The sequence below is a fragment of the Leucoraja erinacea genome, chromosome 5 (genome assembly GCF_028641065.1).
Source record: "Leucoraja erinacea ecotype New England chromosome 5, Leri_hhj_1, whole genome shotgun sequence".
In the NCBI taxonomy this organism is placed as follows: Eukaryota; Metazoa; Chordata; class Chondrichthyes; order Rajiformes; family Rajidae; genus Leucoraja; species Leucoraja erinaceus.
In genome coordinates this window covers 90834078-90851522 of record NC_073381.1, presented here as the reverse complement: position 1 = coordinate 90851522, position 17445 = coordinate 90834078, and the positions used below count along the sequence as shown (strand labels likewise).

At 53.0% G+C, this 17445-nt stretch overlaps 1 protein-coding gene across 3 annotated transcripts in view; it reads left to right on the top strand.

The window, feature by feature from the left end:
- The window catches only part of btbd9 (BTB (POZ) domain containing 9), a 94683-nt gene extending 84533 nt beyond the window's left edge, over window positions 1-10150 (top strand). For 2 of the 3 annotated variants that reach the window (XM_055636217.1, XM_055636219.1), the window contains 4 exons: window positions 3122-3229; window positions 4383-4461; window positions 5557-5700; window positions 9379-10150. In XM_055636217.1, the coding sequence (XP_055492192.1) occupies window positions 3122-3229; window positions 4383-4461; window positions 5557-5700; window positions 9379-9507 (460 nt within the window). In that variant the 3' untranslated portion in view covers window positions 9508-10150. The remainder of the gene's footprint in view (window positions 1-3121; window positions 3230-4382; window positions 4462-5556; window positions 5701-9378) is intronic. The other variant, XM_055636218.1, reaches the window with a different exon arrangement.
- The last annotated feature ends 7295 nt before the right edge of the window (window positions 10151-17445 follow it).

The following is a 17445-nucleotide window of genomic DNA, read 5'->3' as shown; positions in this document are numbered from 1 at the left end:
GCCTGTCCAAAGGTCTTATCAATGTTGTTATCGTCCCTGCCTCAACTTCCTCCTCTGGCAGCTCAGAATAAAAGAACGTACCTTTAGCAAGGAGATGAGGAGGAATTTGTGGAATCATGGTGAATCAGTGGAGTTCATCGCCACAGAGGGCTGTGGAGGCCAAGTCAGTGGGTATATTTAACACGGAGATTGAAAGATTCTTGATTAGTACGGGTGTCAGGGGTTGTGGGGCGAAGGCAGGAGAATGGGGTTGAAAGGGAAAGATAGCTCAGCCGCAATTGAATGGCGGAGTATACTTGATGGGCTGAATGGCCTAATTCTGCCCCTGTGACATGACATTAAGATCTCGTTCCATATGCCATACACTTGTCCATGTATCTTTCTTTTAAATTTAGCTATAGTTCCTGCCTCAACTACCTCCTCTAGCAGTTTGTTCCATTTACCCACCACCCTCGGTGTGGAAAGCTTCCCCCACAGGTTCCTATTAAATCTGTCTCCTCTCACCTCTCTGCCTGTCTACGAGACCATGTCTGCTCTCCCCATGGAAGATTTACAACCACTCTGTGTTTCCCACCTGTCCTCTCTCTCACTACTTCTGCCATCCATCAAGATGAGTGCCAGTGAGCACCACCACCACGCACAGACCACCACACACAGATTCCCCACACAGGACAGGGAGCACCACCACCCACAGGTTCCCCACACAGGGAGCACCACCACCCACAGGTTCCCCACATGGACAGGGAGCACCACCACCCACAGGTTCCCCACACAGACAGGGAGCACCACCACCCACAGGTTCCCCACACAGACAGGGAGCACCACCACCTACAGGTTCCCCACATGGACAGGGAGCACCACCACCCACAGGTTCCCCACTCAGACAGGGAGCACCACCCACAGATTCCCCACACGGACAGGGAGCACCACCCACAGGTTCCCCACACAGGGAGCACCACCACCCACAGGTTCCCACACAGACAGGGAGCACCACCGCCACAGGTTCCCCACTCAGACAGGGAGCACCACCCACCCCCACAGGGACCCCACCACCCACAGATTCCCCACAGGGAGCACCACCACCACCCACAGGTTCCCCACACAAACAGGGAGCACCACCACCCACAGGTTCCCCACATGGACAGGGAGCACCCCACAGATTCCCAGGGGAGAGGAGCACCACCCACCCCACACGGACAGGGAGCACCACCCACAGGTTCCCCACACAGGGAGCACCACCACCCACAGGTTCCCCACACCCCAGACAGGGAGCACCACCACCCACAGGTTCCCCACACAGACAGGGAGCAGTCACCCACAGGTTCCCCATCCAGTCACCCTCCGGCCTGACTGGGTAATCTCACCGTTCCCACACTGTCAACGGGTCTGACCCTGGAACTCCCTCCCCACCAGCTCCATCAGCTCCTTCACCAGAGGGCTTACGACAATTGCCCCCCATCACCTGCTTTGAGGCATTTAAGGATGGCCAATACATTCTAGCCTTGGTCAGTGATGCTCGCTCCCAGAAGATGAATATTAAATCATGCCTGATGAATCAGTAAGATTTTGAGGAGATTGATGAGGGCTGGGCGTAGGCATAGTGTATATGGACTTCAGCAAGGCCTTTAATAAGGTTCTGCATGGTAGGCTGATCTGGAAGATTAGATTGCATGGGATCCAGGGAGAGTTAGACTGGATCGAGAATTGGATTCATGGAAGGAAGCAGAGAGTGATGGTAGAAGTCTATTTCTCGGACTGGAGTTCTGCGACTAGTTCTGTGCGTCAGGGATCGGCGCTGGGCCCATTGCTGTTTGTGGTTTATATCAATGTTTTGGATGAGAATGTGCAAGGCGTGATTACTAAGTTAGCAGATGGCACACAGAAGGTGGTATTATAGGCAGCCAAGATGATTATCGATATTCACAGCAGGATCTTGATCAGCTGGGCACGTGGGCTGACGAATGGCAGATGGATTGCAAGCTGCTGCATTTTGGGAAGTCAAACCAGGTCAGGACCTTCACAGTGAATGGATCTAGGCGTGCAGGTACAATGTCCCCTTAAAGTGGTGTAACGGGTGTTGAAGAAGGATTTTGGCCGGCTGGCCTTCATCAGTATAGAAGTTGGGATATGATATGGTCGTTGTACAAAAATGCTGATGAGGCCACACTTGGAATTCAATTTAGGTCACCCTGCTGGGGGAAGGTCATCAAACTGGAGAGAAGATTTATGAGGATGTTGCCGGGATTCGAGGGCCTGAGCAATAGGTGAACGGTTGGACAGGCTAGGACTTCATTTGTTCGAGGGCAGGAAGCTGAGGGGTGACCTTGTAGAGGTGTATAAAACCATGAGGCTAATAGATAAGGTGAATGCTTTTACCCAGAGTAGGGGGATCAAGAACCAGGCATGGGCTTTAAGGTAAGAGGGGAAGGATTCAAGAGGAACCTGAGGGATAATTTTTTCACACAAAGAGTAAGAGGTAGTTGAGGCAGGTACTATAACTATACTTAAAAGACATCTATACAGGTACATGGATAGGAAAGGTTGAGAGCGATATGGGCAGGTAGCATGAGTGTATATGGGGCGTCTTGGTCAGCGTAGGCCTGTTTCTGTGCTGTACGACTCAATTTTGTCTTGCAATATTATAGTTTGGTCTACCCAGTACAACTAATAAATTATTTTATATTATTTGTGGTGCTGTTGCATTTAATGTGCCTGTAAAGCCGCAAGCAAGTAAAAATGTTATTGTTCCGGCCCTGATGCATGTGACAATTAAGCACTCGTGTCTCTGGTATCTCGTTCCCAATGCCCACCGTGGAAAAAGTTGCTCCCCAGGCAACTCTGTCTTTTTCGCAAACTGAGGGTGGAAAGGCGTAGATGGGTTAGGCTGAAGAGTCTGTTTCCACGCTTCGTGACTCTAAAAGGTATTGCTGTGGTGGGGAGCTGGGAAGTGGGATTATTCTGGCCCCTTGCTGCCCGGCTTATATCGGAGATTGTGTGCCTGAGTAACTGCCGTGGCTGATGCCTGCCTTTTGTTGTGCATCGCCTCAACCCCTCTCCTGTGGTTCAGCACTTGCGTTACTCCCTCCCCTCTCTTCCTCCCTCCCTCCCTCTCTCTCGCCAGGTTGCTTCTCTGGGACTGTGACGACCGCAGCTACAGTTTCTACATCGAAGTCTCCAACAATCAGCAGCAGTGGGCGATGGTTGCCGATCACACTAAAGTAACTTGCAAGTATGCACATCGTTCTGGTTTCCCTACGACCGTGTCACGGGTACTGTGCCGACAATGATTCCGAGCCACGGGGCAGGGGCTTCCACATCCGTGGGTCATCACTCGGATCGTCCAAGCATCGAAAGAACCCCCCCCCCCCCCCCCCCCCTCCACATGTGTACATCAGAAACATAACAGCAAAACATAAGAGGGCACGGTGGCGCATCGGTAGAGTTGCTGCCTCACAACGCCGGAGACACGGGTTCGTTCCTGACTACTGGTGCTGTCTGTACGGAGTTTGCACGTTCTCCCCCTGACCGCGTGGGTTTTCTCCGGGTGCACCGGTTACCTCCCACACTCCAATTACATACAAGTTTGTAGGTAAATTGGCTTCGGTAAAGATTGTAAATTCTCCCCAGTGTGCAGGATGGTGCTAGTGTGAGGGGATCGATGGTCGGCACGGACTCGGTGGGCCGAAGGGCCTGTTTCTACGCTGTATCTCTGAAATAAACCAAAAAAAGCCAGAAAAGCTCATGGGCTTAGACCGCATCCGGGGACTTTAAGCCGGACAAGTTGGGTCATCTCATCCAGGTCGGACAAGTCCAGTAACGAGCTGGGAGTCAGGAGTGTTGATGTATAGAGCGACCCTGGGGTAAAGCCCCTCACTCCCTCAGAATGGAGCTGGACAGGCTGGGAATGTTCTCACTGGGGCTCAGGAGACTAGAGGTTTATAAAATCATGTCATCTGTTCCCACCCCGTCCGTCCCCCCCCCCCCCCCCCCCCGTCTGTCCCCATCCAGTCTATTGTCATCCCATTTGTCCCCACCCCATCCGGACCCAACCCCGTCCATCCCCACCCCCCGTCCATCCCCTCCCTGTCCGTCCCCACCCCGTCTATTATCATCCCGTCAGTCCCCCCCCCCTGTCACCCCTGTCACCCTGCCCGATGCCCCTGAGGTTTCTCGGCCCTGCCCCCACCATGGACTCGCTCCAAGGATTAGCCTCAGCTGAAGGTGTCAGTGCGATCACTGGGAGAGGTGCCAACTCACATCATCCTTGCCTGATGCCCTGAAGCTGCAGGTTCAAGCCGACAGGGATATCTCTGCAAACGCCGCGACTTTGGTGACTAAACTTGGGGTGAACTTGACATAAGTCGTAGCCTGTCTCTCCGCAGGTCCTGGCAGACGATTTACATCAAGCAGCAGCCGGTGGTCTTCATCAGGATTGTGGGCACGTACAACACAGCCAACGAGGTAGACACAAGCAACTGCAGGCGCTGGTTTACAAAAAAAGACACAAAGTGCTGGAGTAACTCAGCGGGTCAGGCAGCATTTCTTGAGAACATGGATAGGTGATGCTTCAGGTCGGGACCCTTCTTCACACTGATTGTAGGGGGGGGTGGGGGGGGGTGGGAGAGAAAGCTGAAGAGGGGCAGGGCAAAGCCGAGCAGGTAATAGGTTGATACCAGCGAGGGGGGTAATAGGCAGATGGTTGGACAAAGGCCAGAGATGTAAAAGACAGAATCCGTGAGACAAAAAGGATTGAGGAGTTGCAAATTGTGAAGCCAGAGGAAGGAATGTAGGTGGAAGGGAGAAATTGGTACGAGTCCTGGAGGGGAAATGGGAAGAGGGGGGGAGGGAAGAAGGGGAAGTTGAGAAGGAAAAAGGGAGGGAGGGGTAGCTCCTCGTTCCTACATTTCCGGTTTGGTCACTTGTTTGGATTGAATGTCGGGAGAGGAGGAGAAAGCTGGAACAGAGTTGCGGGATCGGGGTAAAGACAGGAACAGGGGAGGGGGGGGTGATCGGCAGAAGGGTGCACAATGGCCCAAGATGAAAAGGCACAGAAAGCCAAAGGAAAGAATAGAGGTGGAATGGGATGGAGTGGAAAGGGGGAAAAGGGTGTGCATCCAGGTGGGGCATAGGGAAGGGAGGATGGAAAAGAGAGGATGGGAGGTAGGGGCGTAGGCTTCACAAGGGTCAGTCCAAGCATAGATTTGCCAACTGCACACAAACACCTGCACTCGGTCCACCAAGGTCCACGTGATCTCCCTGTTGCTGAGCATTTCAATTCCCCTTCCCATTCCCACACTGATCTCTCAGTCCTGGGCCTCCTCCATTGCCAGAGTGAGGCCCACACACAAACTGAAGGAGCAGCATCTCAACACATTCTGCTTGGGTACGTTACAACCCAACCGTGTGAATATTGAACCCTACAATTTTAGGTTGAGAACCCCCGTCTCCTTTTCCCGCACCCCCCCTTCCCAGGTGCCCCAACCTGAATCGGAAACCCTCCTGAAGTCTGAAGAAGCGTCCCAACCCAAAAACATAGTCTATCCATTCCTTCCGCAGATGCTGCCTGACCCGCTGACTTCTTCCAGCGGTTTGCGTTTTGCTCAATGTGAGGTGGTGCATTTTGGGAGCGCCAATGAGGCTGGGACACACACCGTGAATGGTGGTGTCTCAGGGAGGACTGAGCAACAGAGAAACCATGGGGTAAGGTCCAAGAGTAGGGTCACAGAGTGGTGCAGCACAAAACCCGCCCTGCGGCCAGCATGTCAACGCTGGTTCTTTTGCCCATCTACACTGATACCCACATCAGAAATGTCGGCTGTCATGCCTTCCCTGTTTAAATGTCTTGTCTTAATGCCTCTTAAACATGGTGAATGTATGTGATTCCACCACTTCCATGGGCAGTGCTCTCAACATTATTCTCTCTGCGACGTGGTGGGCCAAAGGGGCTTTTTTCTGCCTTGTTCATAGAAACATAGACAATAGGTGCAGGAGTAGGCCATTCGGCCCTTCGAGCCTGCACCGCCATTCAATATGATCATGGCTGATCATCCAACTCAGTATCCCGTACCTGCCTTTTCTCCATACCCCCTGATCCCTTTAGCCACAAGGGCCACATCTAACTCCCTCTTAAATATAGCCAATGAACTGGGCTCAACTACCTTCTGTGGCAGAGAATTCCAGAGATTCACCACTCTCTCTGTGTGAAAAATGTTCTTCTCATCTCAGTCCTAAAAGATTTCCCCTTCAGCTCCATGACGGTCTGAGCAAAGGATGGGGTGATTGTGGAGGGAGGGTGGGAGTGGTGGGTTGGGGTAGAGGGGGCCTGTGAGGAACTACTGATGCTGCCACCCAAGCTCACAGCTTGCAGCGCTATAGAGCCAGCCGCTGCCTCACAGCGCCAGAGACCCGGGTTCGATCCTGACCTCGGGCATTGTCTGTGTGGAGTTTGCACTTTCTCCCTGTGACTCCCTGTGGATTTTCTCCGGATGCTCCAGTTTCCTCCCACATCCCAAATACGAGCGGGTTTGTAGGTGAACTGGCCCTTAGTGTGTAGGCAGTGGATGAGAAAGCGGGATAACATAGAACTAATGTGAATGGGTGATCGGCGTGGACAGGCCGAAGGGTCTGTTTCCGTGCTGTATCTCTAAACTGCTGAGCTTCCTCAGATTCTGGGACAGTTTTGGGACCATCGTGTCCAGAGGTTGCATGTTGCAGCTTGTGTTGGAGTCTCAAACTGATGTGTGGGCAGTGGACAGTGTGTGCAATGGGCAGTGGTTAGTGAGTAGTGGACAGTGTGTGCAGTGGGCAGTGTGTGCAGTGGGTAGTGGACAGTGTTGGTAGTGGACAGTGTGGGTAGTGGACAGTGTGGGCAGTGGACAGTGTGGGGACAGTGGACAGTGTGGGTAGTGGACAGTGTGGGTAGTGGGGTAGTGGGCCAGTGTGTGTGGGCAGTGGGGTAGTGGGGGGACACAGTGTGGGTAGTAGTGGGCAGTGTGTGCAGTGGGCAGTGTGGGCAGTGGGCAGTGGGTAGTGGACAGTGTGGGTAGTGGTCAGTGTAGGCAGAGGTCTGTGTGGATAGTGGACAGTGTGGGCAAAGTACAGTGTGGGCAGTCGGCAGTGTGTGTAGTGATCAGTGTGGGCAGTGCACACTGGGCAGTGGGCAGCGTGGGTGGTGGTGAGGGCAGTGTGGGCAATGGTCAGTGTAGGTAGGGTTCAGTATGGGCAGTGGTTATTGTAGGGACAGTGGTCAGTGTGTGTGTAGTGGACAGTGGGAAACGGTCAGTGTGGGTGTGGGCAGTGGACAGTGGTGTGGGTAGTGGACAGGGTAGTGGACAGTGTGGGCAGTGTGTGCAGTGGGTAGTGGACAGTGTGGGTAGTGGGCAGTGTGGGTAGTGGACAGTGTGTGCAGTGGACAGTGTGGGCAGTGGACAGTGTGGGCAGTGGACAGTGTGGGCAGTGGACAGTGTGGGCAGTGGACAGTGTGGGCAGTGGACAGTGTGGGCAGTGGACAGTGTGGGCAGTGGACAGTGTGGGCAGTGGACAGTGTGGGGCAGTGGACAGTGTGGGCAGTGGACAGTGTGGGCAGTGGGCAGAGTGGGTAGTGGGCAGTGTGGGCAGTGGAGGGTGTGGGCAGTGGGCGGAGTGGGCAGTGGACAGTGTGGGCAGTGGACAGTGTGGGCAGTGGACAGTGTGGGTAGTGGACAGTGTGGGCAGTGGACAGTGTGGGTAGTGGACAGTGGACAGTGTGGGTAGTGGACAGTGTGGGCAGTGGACAGTGTGGGCAGTGGACAGTGTGGGCAGTGGACAGTGTGGGCAGTGGACAGTGGGGCAGTGGACAGTGTGGGCAGTGGACAGTGTGGGTAGTGGACAGTGTGGGTAGTGGACAGTGTGGGCAGTGAGTGGGCAGTGTGGGCAGTGGGCAGTGTGGGCAGTGGACAGTGTGGGCAGTGGACAGTGTGGGCAGTGGACAGTGTGGGCAGTGGACAGTGTGGGCAGTGGACAGTGTGGGTAGTGGACAGTGTGGGTAGTGGACAGTGTGGGCAGTGGACAGTGTGGGCAGTGGACAGTGTGGGCAGTGGACAGAGTGGGCAGTGGACAGTGTGGGTAGTGGACAGTGTGGGTAGTGGGCAGTGTGGGCAGTGGACAGTGTGGGCAGTGGACAGTGTGGGCAGTGGACAGTGTGTGGACAGTGTGGGCAGTGGACAGTGTGGGTAGTGGACAGTGGGCAGTGGACAGTGGGCAGTGGACAGTGTGGGCTGTGGACAGTGTGGGTAGTGGACAGTGTGGACAGTGGGCAGTGGTAAGAATGCTTAGTGGGCAAGAATGCTGACATGGATAGAGAAGTGGTTGCCAGACAGGAAACAAAGAGTAGGGATTAATGGGTCCCTTTCAGAATGGCAGGCAGTGACTAGTGGGGTACTGCAAGGCTCGGTGCTGGGACCGCAGCTATTTACAATGTATATTAATGATTTAGATGAAGGGATTGCAAGTAACATTAGCAAATTTGCAGATGACACAAAGCTGGGTAGCAGTGTGTACTGTGAGGAGGATGCTATGAGGATACAGGGTGACTTGGACAGGTTGGGTGAGTGAGCAGATGCATGGCGGATGCAGTTTAATGTGGATAAATGTGAGGTTATTCACTTTGGCAACAAGTTCCCAAAGTGGGGGAGTCCAGAACCAGGAACCACAGTTTAAGAATAAGGGGTAAGGCATTTAGAACGGAGATGAGGAAACACTTTTTCACACTGATAGTTGCGAGTCTGTGGAATTCTCTGCCTCAGAGGGCGGTGGAGGCCGCTTCTCTGGATACTTTCAAGAGAGAGCTTGATAGGGCTCTTAAAGATAGCGGAGTCAGGGGATATGGGGAGAAGGCAGGAACGGGGTACTGATTGGGGATGATCAGCCATGATCACATTGAATGGCGGTGCTGGCTCGAAGGGCCGAATGGCCTCCTCCTGCACCTATTGTCTATTGTCCATTGGTCAGTGTGGGTAGTGGTCAGTGTGGGTAGTGGACATTGTGTGTTGTCAGAGTGGGCAGTGTGGTCACTGGTCAGTGTGGGCAGTGGTCAGTGTGAGTAGTGGACAGTGTGGGTAGTGGGCAGTGTGTGATGTGGTCAGTGTGGGCAGTGTTCCGTGTGGGCACCGGTCAGTGTGGGCACCGGTCAGTATGAGTAGTGGTCAGTGTGGGCAGTGTGGGCACCGGTGTGTTGTGGGCAATGTGGGCAGTGGTCAGTGTGGGTAGTGGTCAGTGTGGACACCGGTCAGTGTGTGTTGTGGGCACTGGTCAGTGTGTTGTGGGCAGTGGCCACCCCATCCGTTGGGTGAGTAGTGTGGCCGTACACTGTGGTGTGTCTGAACCAGCGCTCTGTTTCAGGTCTTTCACTGCGTACACTTTGAGTGCCCAGCACAGAACCACATCCGTCCACAGAGCGAGGATTCACCGGGAGACAGGACGGAGCCCGGCCAGGCCTCGGCAGCAGCTCGGACAGACAGCAGCCGCTGAGCTGCCACGCTGCCTGGTGGTCCCATCACCGTCACCGGACCCTTCCAGGGGAGGCCCGGCCCTCCCTCCGTCAGCCCAACCCAGCGCCGAGGAAGTGGGGCCATGCCGATCTACACCACTGTGTGCCGTCCGACTGTGCTAACCACAGCCGGGGAGAGAGGGCCTCATCTGTGCTACAACACTCTGCTGATCAGCGGCTGGCTCTGTAAGCCCACCTCCGGCCTGGGGCGGGCAACACGGCCCAGGGGAGGCCAGACACTGAGGCGGCCTGGTGTCACTGGCAGCCACTCGATTGCCAGCCTCTTCCAGCACATCATCCCACTGTTCCCCTCCTCCTCTTCCTCCTCCTCCTCCTCCTCCTCCTCCTCCTCCTCCTCCTCCTCCTCCTGCCACCCCTCAGTCACTCACTCATTCCCACCGGCCAGGGACGTAGGTGAAGGCACTCCGTTTGTCCCGATTGAAGCCCGGGTGAATATCAATCACCTCCTGTTCCTTCCTCTAACCTGCTAATGTTCATTCTTCACACAGTGTGAGCGTGGATCGTCCCCAGGGCTGCTTTGCATGAGAAGTAACTTGGCATGTACTGAACTGAGCTGTAAACTATTTATGTTCTGTAACAAACCATGAAAGTCTTTCCATTTAACTTGTGTCGGTCGCCTCTTTCTGAGATGGAGGATCCTTAGACTGCTTCCCCTTGCTGCAGAGTTGGGGCCAGGGAGTTACCATTCACAACAAATGGGACTAGCATAGATGGGGCATCTTGGTCAGCATGGACGAGTGGGGCCGAAGGGCCTGTTTCCATGCTGTATGACTATCACGACGGGCTTCTGCATGCATGGGGGGGAGATTTACCAAGGGAAGTACTGGTCAGGAACTGTCGAACCTTGCAACAGGTCAGGTTACTTTCTACAGAGCATCTGTAGACGTTCGTAGAGTATTCTTCCCAAATTGCTGTAAAACGTCTAAGGAAGTAGAGATGCGTCTGCTTCAGGATTCCTTCCGTCAATCTGTCGGGCCCAGGACAGGTCATCTCAGATGTTATCACTTAGGAATCTGAAGCTGCTAACTCTCCACCGCCGACCCACCCAGGAAAACTGGCACCACTGCAGCTCACGTTATTATCCCATGTCTTGAGTGGAGAGATGTTGTCAAAAAGTGTGCTAAAGTCCAGAGGGACTGCATCATCAAACATACCCACCTAATCAGTCACCCTCGCCTCGCCCCCCTCTGAAGATTCAATCGTGGTGGAATGGTTACAGCATGGAAACAGCAGTGATCACACCAGGAGCCACGCCAGGAGCTGGGAGGATAGAAGCACAACTGACCGCTGCCCAGAACCTGCACTTGCCAGCTACAAAGCCTGGTCGGCCCTACGGCAAGGTCTTCACCGCAACAAATGATGTGCAGAGGAATCGTGGGCTCCAAGCCCACAGCTCCCCTGAGTGGCAACACCAGCAGATAGAGTGGGAAAGAAGGTGAACGCTATACTTGCCTTCATTGACGAGGCTTTGAGTATAAGAGTCAGGAAGTCGTGATGCAGCTTTATACGACATTTGGAGTATTGCGTGCAGTTCTGGTCAGGCCACATTTGGAGTATTCTGGTGGCCCCATTACAGGATGTGGAGGCTTTGGAGAGGATGCAGGAAAGGTTTACAAGAATGCTGCCTGGATTAGAGGCTATTAGCTATCAGGAAAGGTTGGACAAACTTGGATCGTTTTCTCTGGAGGGTTGGAGGTTGAGGTGAGACGTGATACAATTATATAAAATTATGGCCAGTCTAGTTCGGGTAGACAGTCAGAAACTTTTTCCCAGGGTGGAAACGTCAAAGACTAGAGAGCAATAATTTAAGATGAGAGGAACAAAGTCTAAAAGAAATGTGAAGAGCAAGTTTCTTTCTTTGTGAGTGATGCAGCAGTAGAGTTGCTGCCTCACAGTGCCAGAGACCTCGTGGGTTTTCTCCAGGTGCTCCGGTTTCCTCCCACATTCCAAAGACGTGCTGGTTTGCAGGTAAATTGGCTTCTGTAAATTACCCCCAGTGTGTAGGATGCAGAAGTAGGATAACGCACCAGAGTATGGGTGATCGATGGTCAGCCTGAACACAGTGGGCCAAAAGGGCCTGTTTCCACGCTGTATCTCCATTCTACACTAAAAAGTAAAACTTTTTATTCAGAGTGGTGAGTGGGTGGAACGCGCTGGCTGGGGTAGAGATGGAGGCAGATGCAATAGTGGCATTTTTCAGACACTTTTAGACAGACACACATGTGTGCAGGGAATGGAGGGATATGGATCATGTGCAGGCAGATGAGATTACTTTATCTCAGCATTGTTTACTGCCCAGACCTGTGGGCCAAAGGGCCTGTTCCTGAGATGGACTGTTATATGTTGTGTGTCCAGAGGGTGGTACGCCCATGGAATTCTCTGCCCAGGACACAGTGGGGCCTCATTCACTCAGTATGTTCAAGGTACAGGTGGACCTATGGATGTGGTTCTATTGGAAAATGTGCCAAGGAGATTCCTCGGGAAGTGGTCTGGATTGGAGAACTATAGAGATCAGATAGGCTGGACTTGTTTTGCCTGGAGCTAAGGAGGCTGAGGGGGTCACCCGATGGAGGTGTACACGATTATAAGAGGCTCAGATCAGGGAGATTGAATCGTTTTTCCACTGTTGGGGTGTCAAAAACAAGAGGGCAAAGGTTTAAGGTGAGATGAAGGAGGCTTAAAGAGGGTCTGTTTGGTAGGTTTTTTACACAGTGGTTGATGTCGGGAACGCGCTGTCAGGTGAGATGGTGGTTAGATGCAGGTTTAAAAGACATTTAGAAAGGCACTTAAATACTTTAGGCAGAGAAGGCTATGGAACCAGGGCGGGCCATTGGGATCAGTGGGGGAGATAGGTCAACATGGTTGTGGCGGGCTGAAGGGCCTGTTTCCGTGCTGTACGCTCTGATTGTGACATATTGATAGGTGTTTAGATATTTTGGGAATCGATAGGATGGTGTTGGTGTAGAAAGCGGCACGGAGAAAGATCTCGCCAAATGGCAACGTGTAGGTTGAGTATTGTCACGTGTACCAGGATACAGTGAAAAGCTTTGTATTACGTGCTATCCAATCAAATCAGATAATGTTACACATAAATACAATCAAGCTAAACTCAGGTACAATAGGTAGAGCAAAGGGGAAGATACAGAGTGCAGAATATAGTTCTCAGCATTGTAGTGCACCAGTTCCACAGACAAAGTCCAATGTCCGCAATGGGGTAGAGGTGAATCGGACAGTACCCTAGCTTATGGAGGGACCGTTCAGAAGCCTGATAACAGAGGGGAAGAAGCTGTTCCTGAGTCTGGTGGTGCGCGCTTTCAAGCTTCTGTACCTTCTGCCGGTCGGGAGCGGATGGAGAAGAAGGAATGACCGGGGTGGGACAAGTCTTTGATTGTGTTGGCTGCTTTCCCGAGGCAGCGTGAAGTGTAGATGGAGTCGATGGTGGGGAGTCTGGTCTGTGTGTGTGTGACGGACTGGGCTACATCCACAACTCCCAGCGATTTCTTGCGGTGTTGGGCAGAGCTGTTCCCAAACCAGGCTGTGATGCAACACGACAGTGTGCTTACTACGGTATGCATCTCGAGTACTTTGAAAGAGTAGTTGGAGATATGCCAAATTTGCCCAGTCACCTGAGGATGTAGATGTGTTGGTCTGTGTGTCTTCTTGGCTGTTGCTTCAACAGATCAGTGATAATATGAATGCTAAGGCACTTGAAGCTCTCAACCATTTCCGCTTCAGCCACATTGATGTTGACTGGGGCATGTACTCCACCCCGCTTCCTGGAGTCGATAACTAGCTCCTTCGACGTCGACACTGAGGGAGAGGTTGTTGTCCTGACACCATGTTAGTAAGCTTTCTATCCTTACTCTCTCTCTCATCATGGCTCGTGATTCGGCCCACCACAGTTGTGTCATCTGCAAACTTGTAGATGGAGCAAATCAATAGTCTGCACTTTTGTCCCATAGATGCTGCTGCACCCGCTGAGTTTCTCCAGCACTTTTGTCTACCTTCGATTTTCCCGCATCTGCAGTTCCTTCTTAAACTCAATAGTCTGCACGGCAGGTCGAGCAGCATCTGTGGGGGTAAAGGAATGGCCAACGTTTCAGGTCGTAACCCTGCATCAGGTTCCCCCTGCTCTGCCCCACACCACGCTCCCCTCTCTGGCTCTTCCTACCCCCCCCCCCCCCTCTTCCCTATCCACTCTGCATGTCCCCCTTCCCCCCCCCCCCCCCCCCCCCCCTCCCATCTCCTATCCACTTGTCTCCCCCCCCCCCCCCACTTCTCTCACTCCCCCCAACCTCTCTGGCCCTGACTTCTTGCACTGCTCCCCTTTTGCACCTCCACCGCCATGTATTGCGGTCTGCCCGAGCTCTGAGCCAGCTGGTGTGACCACAGCCCCCAGCACCAGTCAGCGGCAACTCATGCAGCTGCCCACCGCCGACAGCCTGGGGCTGGCTGGTGCTCGGGCCTGGATTTCACGGGTCAGGCTGGAACTGGTCAGCATGTGCTGCAACTGGGGATATTTGTCGCTGGGAGAGGTTGGGGATGAACCTGATGAAGCCTTGCATGTTAAAGCATGTTCGTACACCCCCAACGCAGGAAGCCTCGCCGCAGCCTGGTCTCACCAAGTGTTTCCTGAGCTGCGATTAATTCTGCGCAGGAATCGGTGCTTTCAAGAAGATTGGGCCCAGGGGAATTGTTCAAAGCCTGGCTGCCGGCTCATTAGCTTGTTATTGGATCCTGACACACTGGCTCCACTTGTACCAAAGGATCTCTGTAAATTGGGGCTGGTGGAGCTGTTTGTGCCTTCAGGCCAAGCGGAGATGGAGCTTTCATTAATTCACAATCAGCTGCCAATTAGGCCGAGCAGCCACACGTCCTGGGATCAGACTGTGCGCAAATCCCCGGCTGTCATTCAAAGGCTGGGCAGCGAGAGCGCACATCCCATTAAAGTGGATGGTTCTGCAGCCGGAGACACACGAAACGCACACACGCGTCTGGTAATTGACAGCGAGCTCTGATTCCCCGCCCGCCCGCCGGTACAGGAGATGACAGGACGTGGCATCTTCGCAGTAATCAGTGTTTCTCCTCACTGACGGCTATAACCTTTCCAAAGTGGCAGGTACCAGAGGTGCGGGTCACGTCGACAATCAGATTCAAGATTCAAGAGAGTTTATAGTCATGTGCCCCAGATAGGACAATGAAATTCTTGCTTTGCTTCAGCACAACAGAATATTGTAGGCATGAATGCAGGATCAGGCCCCTCACCCGGATTCCCTTCTCTCCAGAGATGCTGCCTGTCCCGCTGAGTTACTCCAGCATTTTGTGTCTTGTCTTCCAACTGACCCGCTCCTGGGCCGGCGGATCCAGCTCCCAATGCCTGTGCCAGCCGTGGCAGTGGGTCCAGGAGATGGCCTGTTCCCACACCTCTGTCTCTCTCTGTGTCACACACAGCCTCTGGAGATGTTGGTGAGCGCCTTCCCTCAAAGCATCCTCGCATCTCCCACACTCTGAGCTTCCAGTGCTGACACTCACTTTCCTCCGTTTCTGGAGCCTCCTGCTGACCTGACGCTCTCCTTCACCATGTGTGTTTGGCCAGGCTGGTGGGAGCGGAGTCTCCCAGCCGCATACCGGGCGGGTTGTCCGTGGTCATCCCCGTGAGATGTCTCAGCATTGTACCTGGTGAGGCCACATCTAGAGTATTGTGTACAGTTTTGATCTCCTAATTTGAGGAAGGACATCCTTGTGATTGAGGCAGTGCAGCGTAGGGTCACGAGATTGATCCCTGGGATGGCGGAACTGTCATATGAGGAAAGATTGAAAAGACTAGGCTAGTATTCACTGGAGTTTAGAAGGATGACGGTGTGGGTCTTATAGAAACATATAAAATTATAAAAGGACTGGACAAGCTAGATGCAGGAAAAATGTTCCCAATGTTGGGCGAGTCCAGAACCAGGGACCACATTCTTAGAATAAAGGGGAGGTCATTTAAGACTGAGGTGAGAAAAAAAAATTCACCCAGAGATTCATAAGAATGTATGGAATTCCCTGCCACAGAGGGCAGTGGTGGCCAAGTCACTGGATGGACTTAAGAGAGAGTTAGATAGAGCTCTAGGGTCTAGTGGAGTCAATGGATATGGGGAGAAGGCAGGCACGGGTTATTGATAGGGAATGATCACAATGAATGGCGGTGCTGACTCAAAGGGCCGAATGGCCTCCTCCTGCACCTATTTCCTATGTTTCTATGTACCCGGGTGCGGGCCAGGGCGGGTGTCCAACCCGCGATGCATAATGAGAAACTGTCCCACACAGAATGGCACTCACTGTGCATCCGGAGAAACACCTGAGACTCACTGCATCCCCAGGCCCTTCGGCCCAACTTGCCCATGCCTGTGTTTGACCCAAATCTTTCTAAACCTTTCCCATCATGTACCTGTCCAAATGTTTTTACAGTTGTTCTAGTACCTGCCTCAACTACCCCCTCCGGCAGCTCGTTCCATACACCTGTGTGAAAAATGTATCTCTCCGGTTCCTGTTAAATCTTCCCCCTCTCACCTTAAACCAATATCCTGGCGTTTAGATTCCCCTACCCTGGCTCTCTACCCTACCCACGCCCATCATAACATTATGACTAGCACAGGAACCAGTCCCTCTGCAAGAGGGGATTATATTCAGTCTCCCAAGTACTGAACATGATGTCAGGTTAAACTAATCTCCTCTGCCTGTCTGTGATCCATATTTCTCCAATCCCTGCATTTCCAACCCGAAGACTCTAAAATGCCACTATTGTATTTTTCACTCTCTAATGAGTTAAAATAACTTGCTCAGCACATCACCTTTAAACTGTGCCCTGCTGACATTAATACTATGCCTTTGACATCTTCACCTGGGGGGGGGGGAAAGGTTCTATAGCCCAATCTATGCCTCGTGTAATTTAATGTGCTTCTATCGGGTCTCCAGGAAAAACAATCCAAGTCTATCCAATCTCTCTCCATATAACTAATATCCAGGCATCATTCCAGTAAACGCCTTGTGCATCCTTTCCAAAGCCTCCACATCCGTCCTGTAATGAGGTGACCAGAACTGCATGCAATACTCCAAATGCGAACTAATGCATGTCCAACAGAGCTACAACCTGACCCTCTTATAGACAATAGGTGCAGGAGTAGACCATTCGACCATTCCAGCCATTCACTGTGATCATGGCTGATCATCTACAATCAGTATTTAAGAGGGAACTGCAGATGCTGGAGAATCGAAGGTTACACAGAAAAGCTGGAGAAACTCAGCGGGTGCAGCAGCATCTATGGAGCGAAGGAAATAGGCAACGTTTCGGGCCGAAACCCTTCTTCAGACTGATCAGGGGTGGGGGTGGGTGGGGACAAGAAAGGGAAAAGGAGGAGTAGCCGGAAGGCTGGAGGGTGGGAGGAGACAGCAGGGGAGCTGAGGAAGGGGAGGAGACAGCAAGGACTAACAGAATTGGGAGAAGTCGATGTTCATGCCCCCGGGGTGCAGACTCCCCAAACGGAATATGAGGTGCTGTTCCTCCAATTTCCGGTGCTGCTCGCTGTGGCCATGGAGGAGACCCAGGACAGAGAGGTCGGAGGCGGAGTGGGAGGGGGAGTTGAAGTGCTGAGCCACCGGGAGGTCAGCTAGGTTATTGCGGACCGAGCGGAGGTGTTCGGCGAAACGATCGCCCAACCTCCGCTTGGTCTCACCGATATAGATCTGCTGACATCTAGAGCAGCGGACGCAATAGATGAGGTTGGAAGAGATGCAGGTAAACCTCTGTCGCACCTGGAACGATTGCTTGGGTCCCTGAACGGAGTTGAGGGGGGAGGTAAAGGGACAAGTGTTGCATCTCCTGCGGCCGCAAGGGAAAGTGCCCGGGGAGGGGGTGG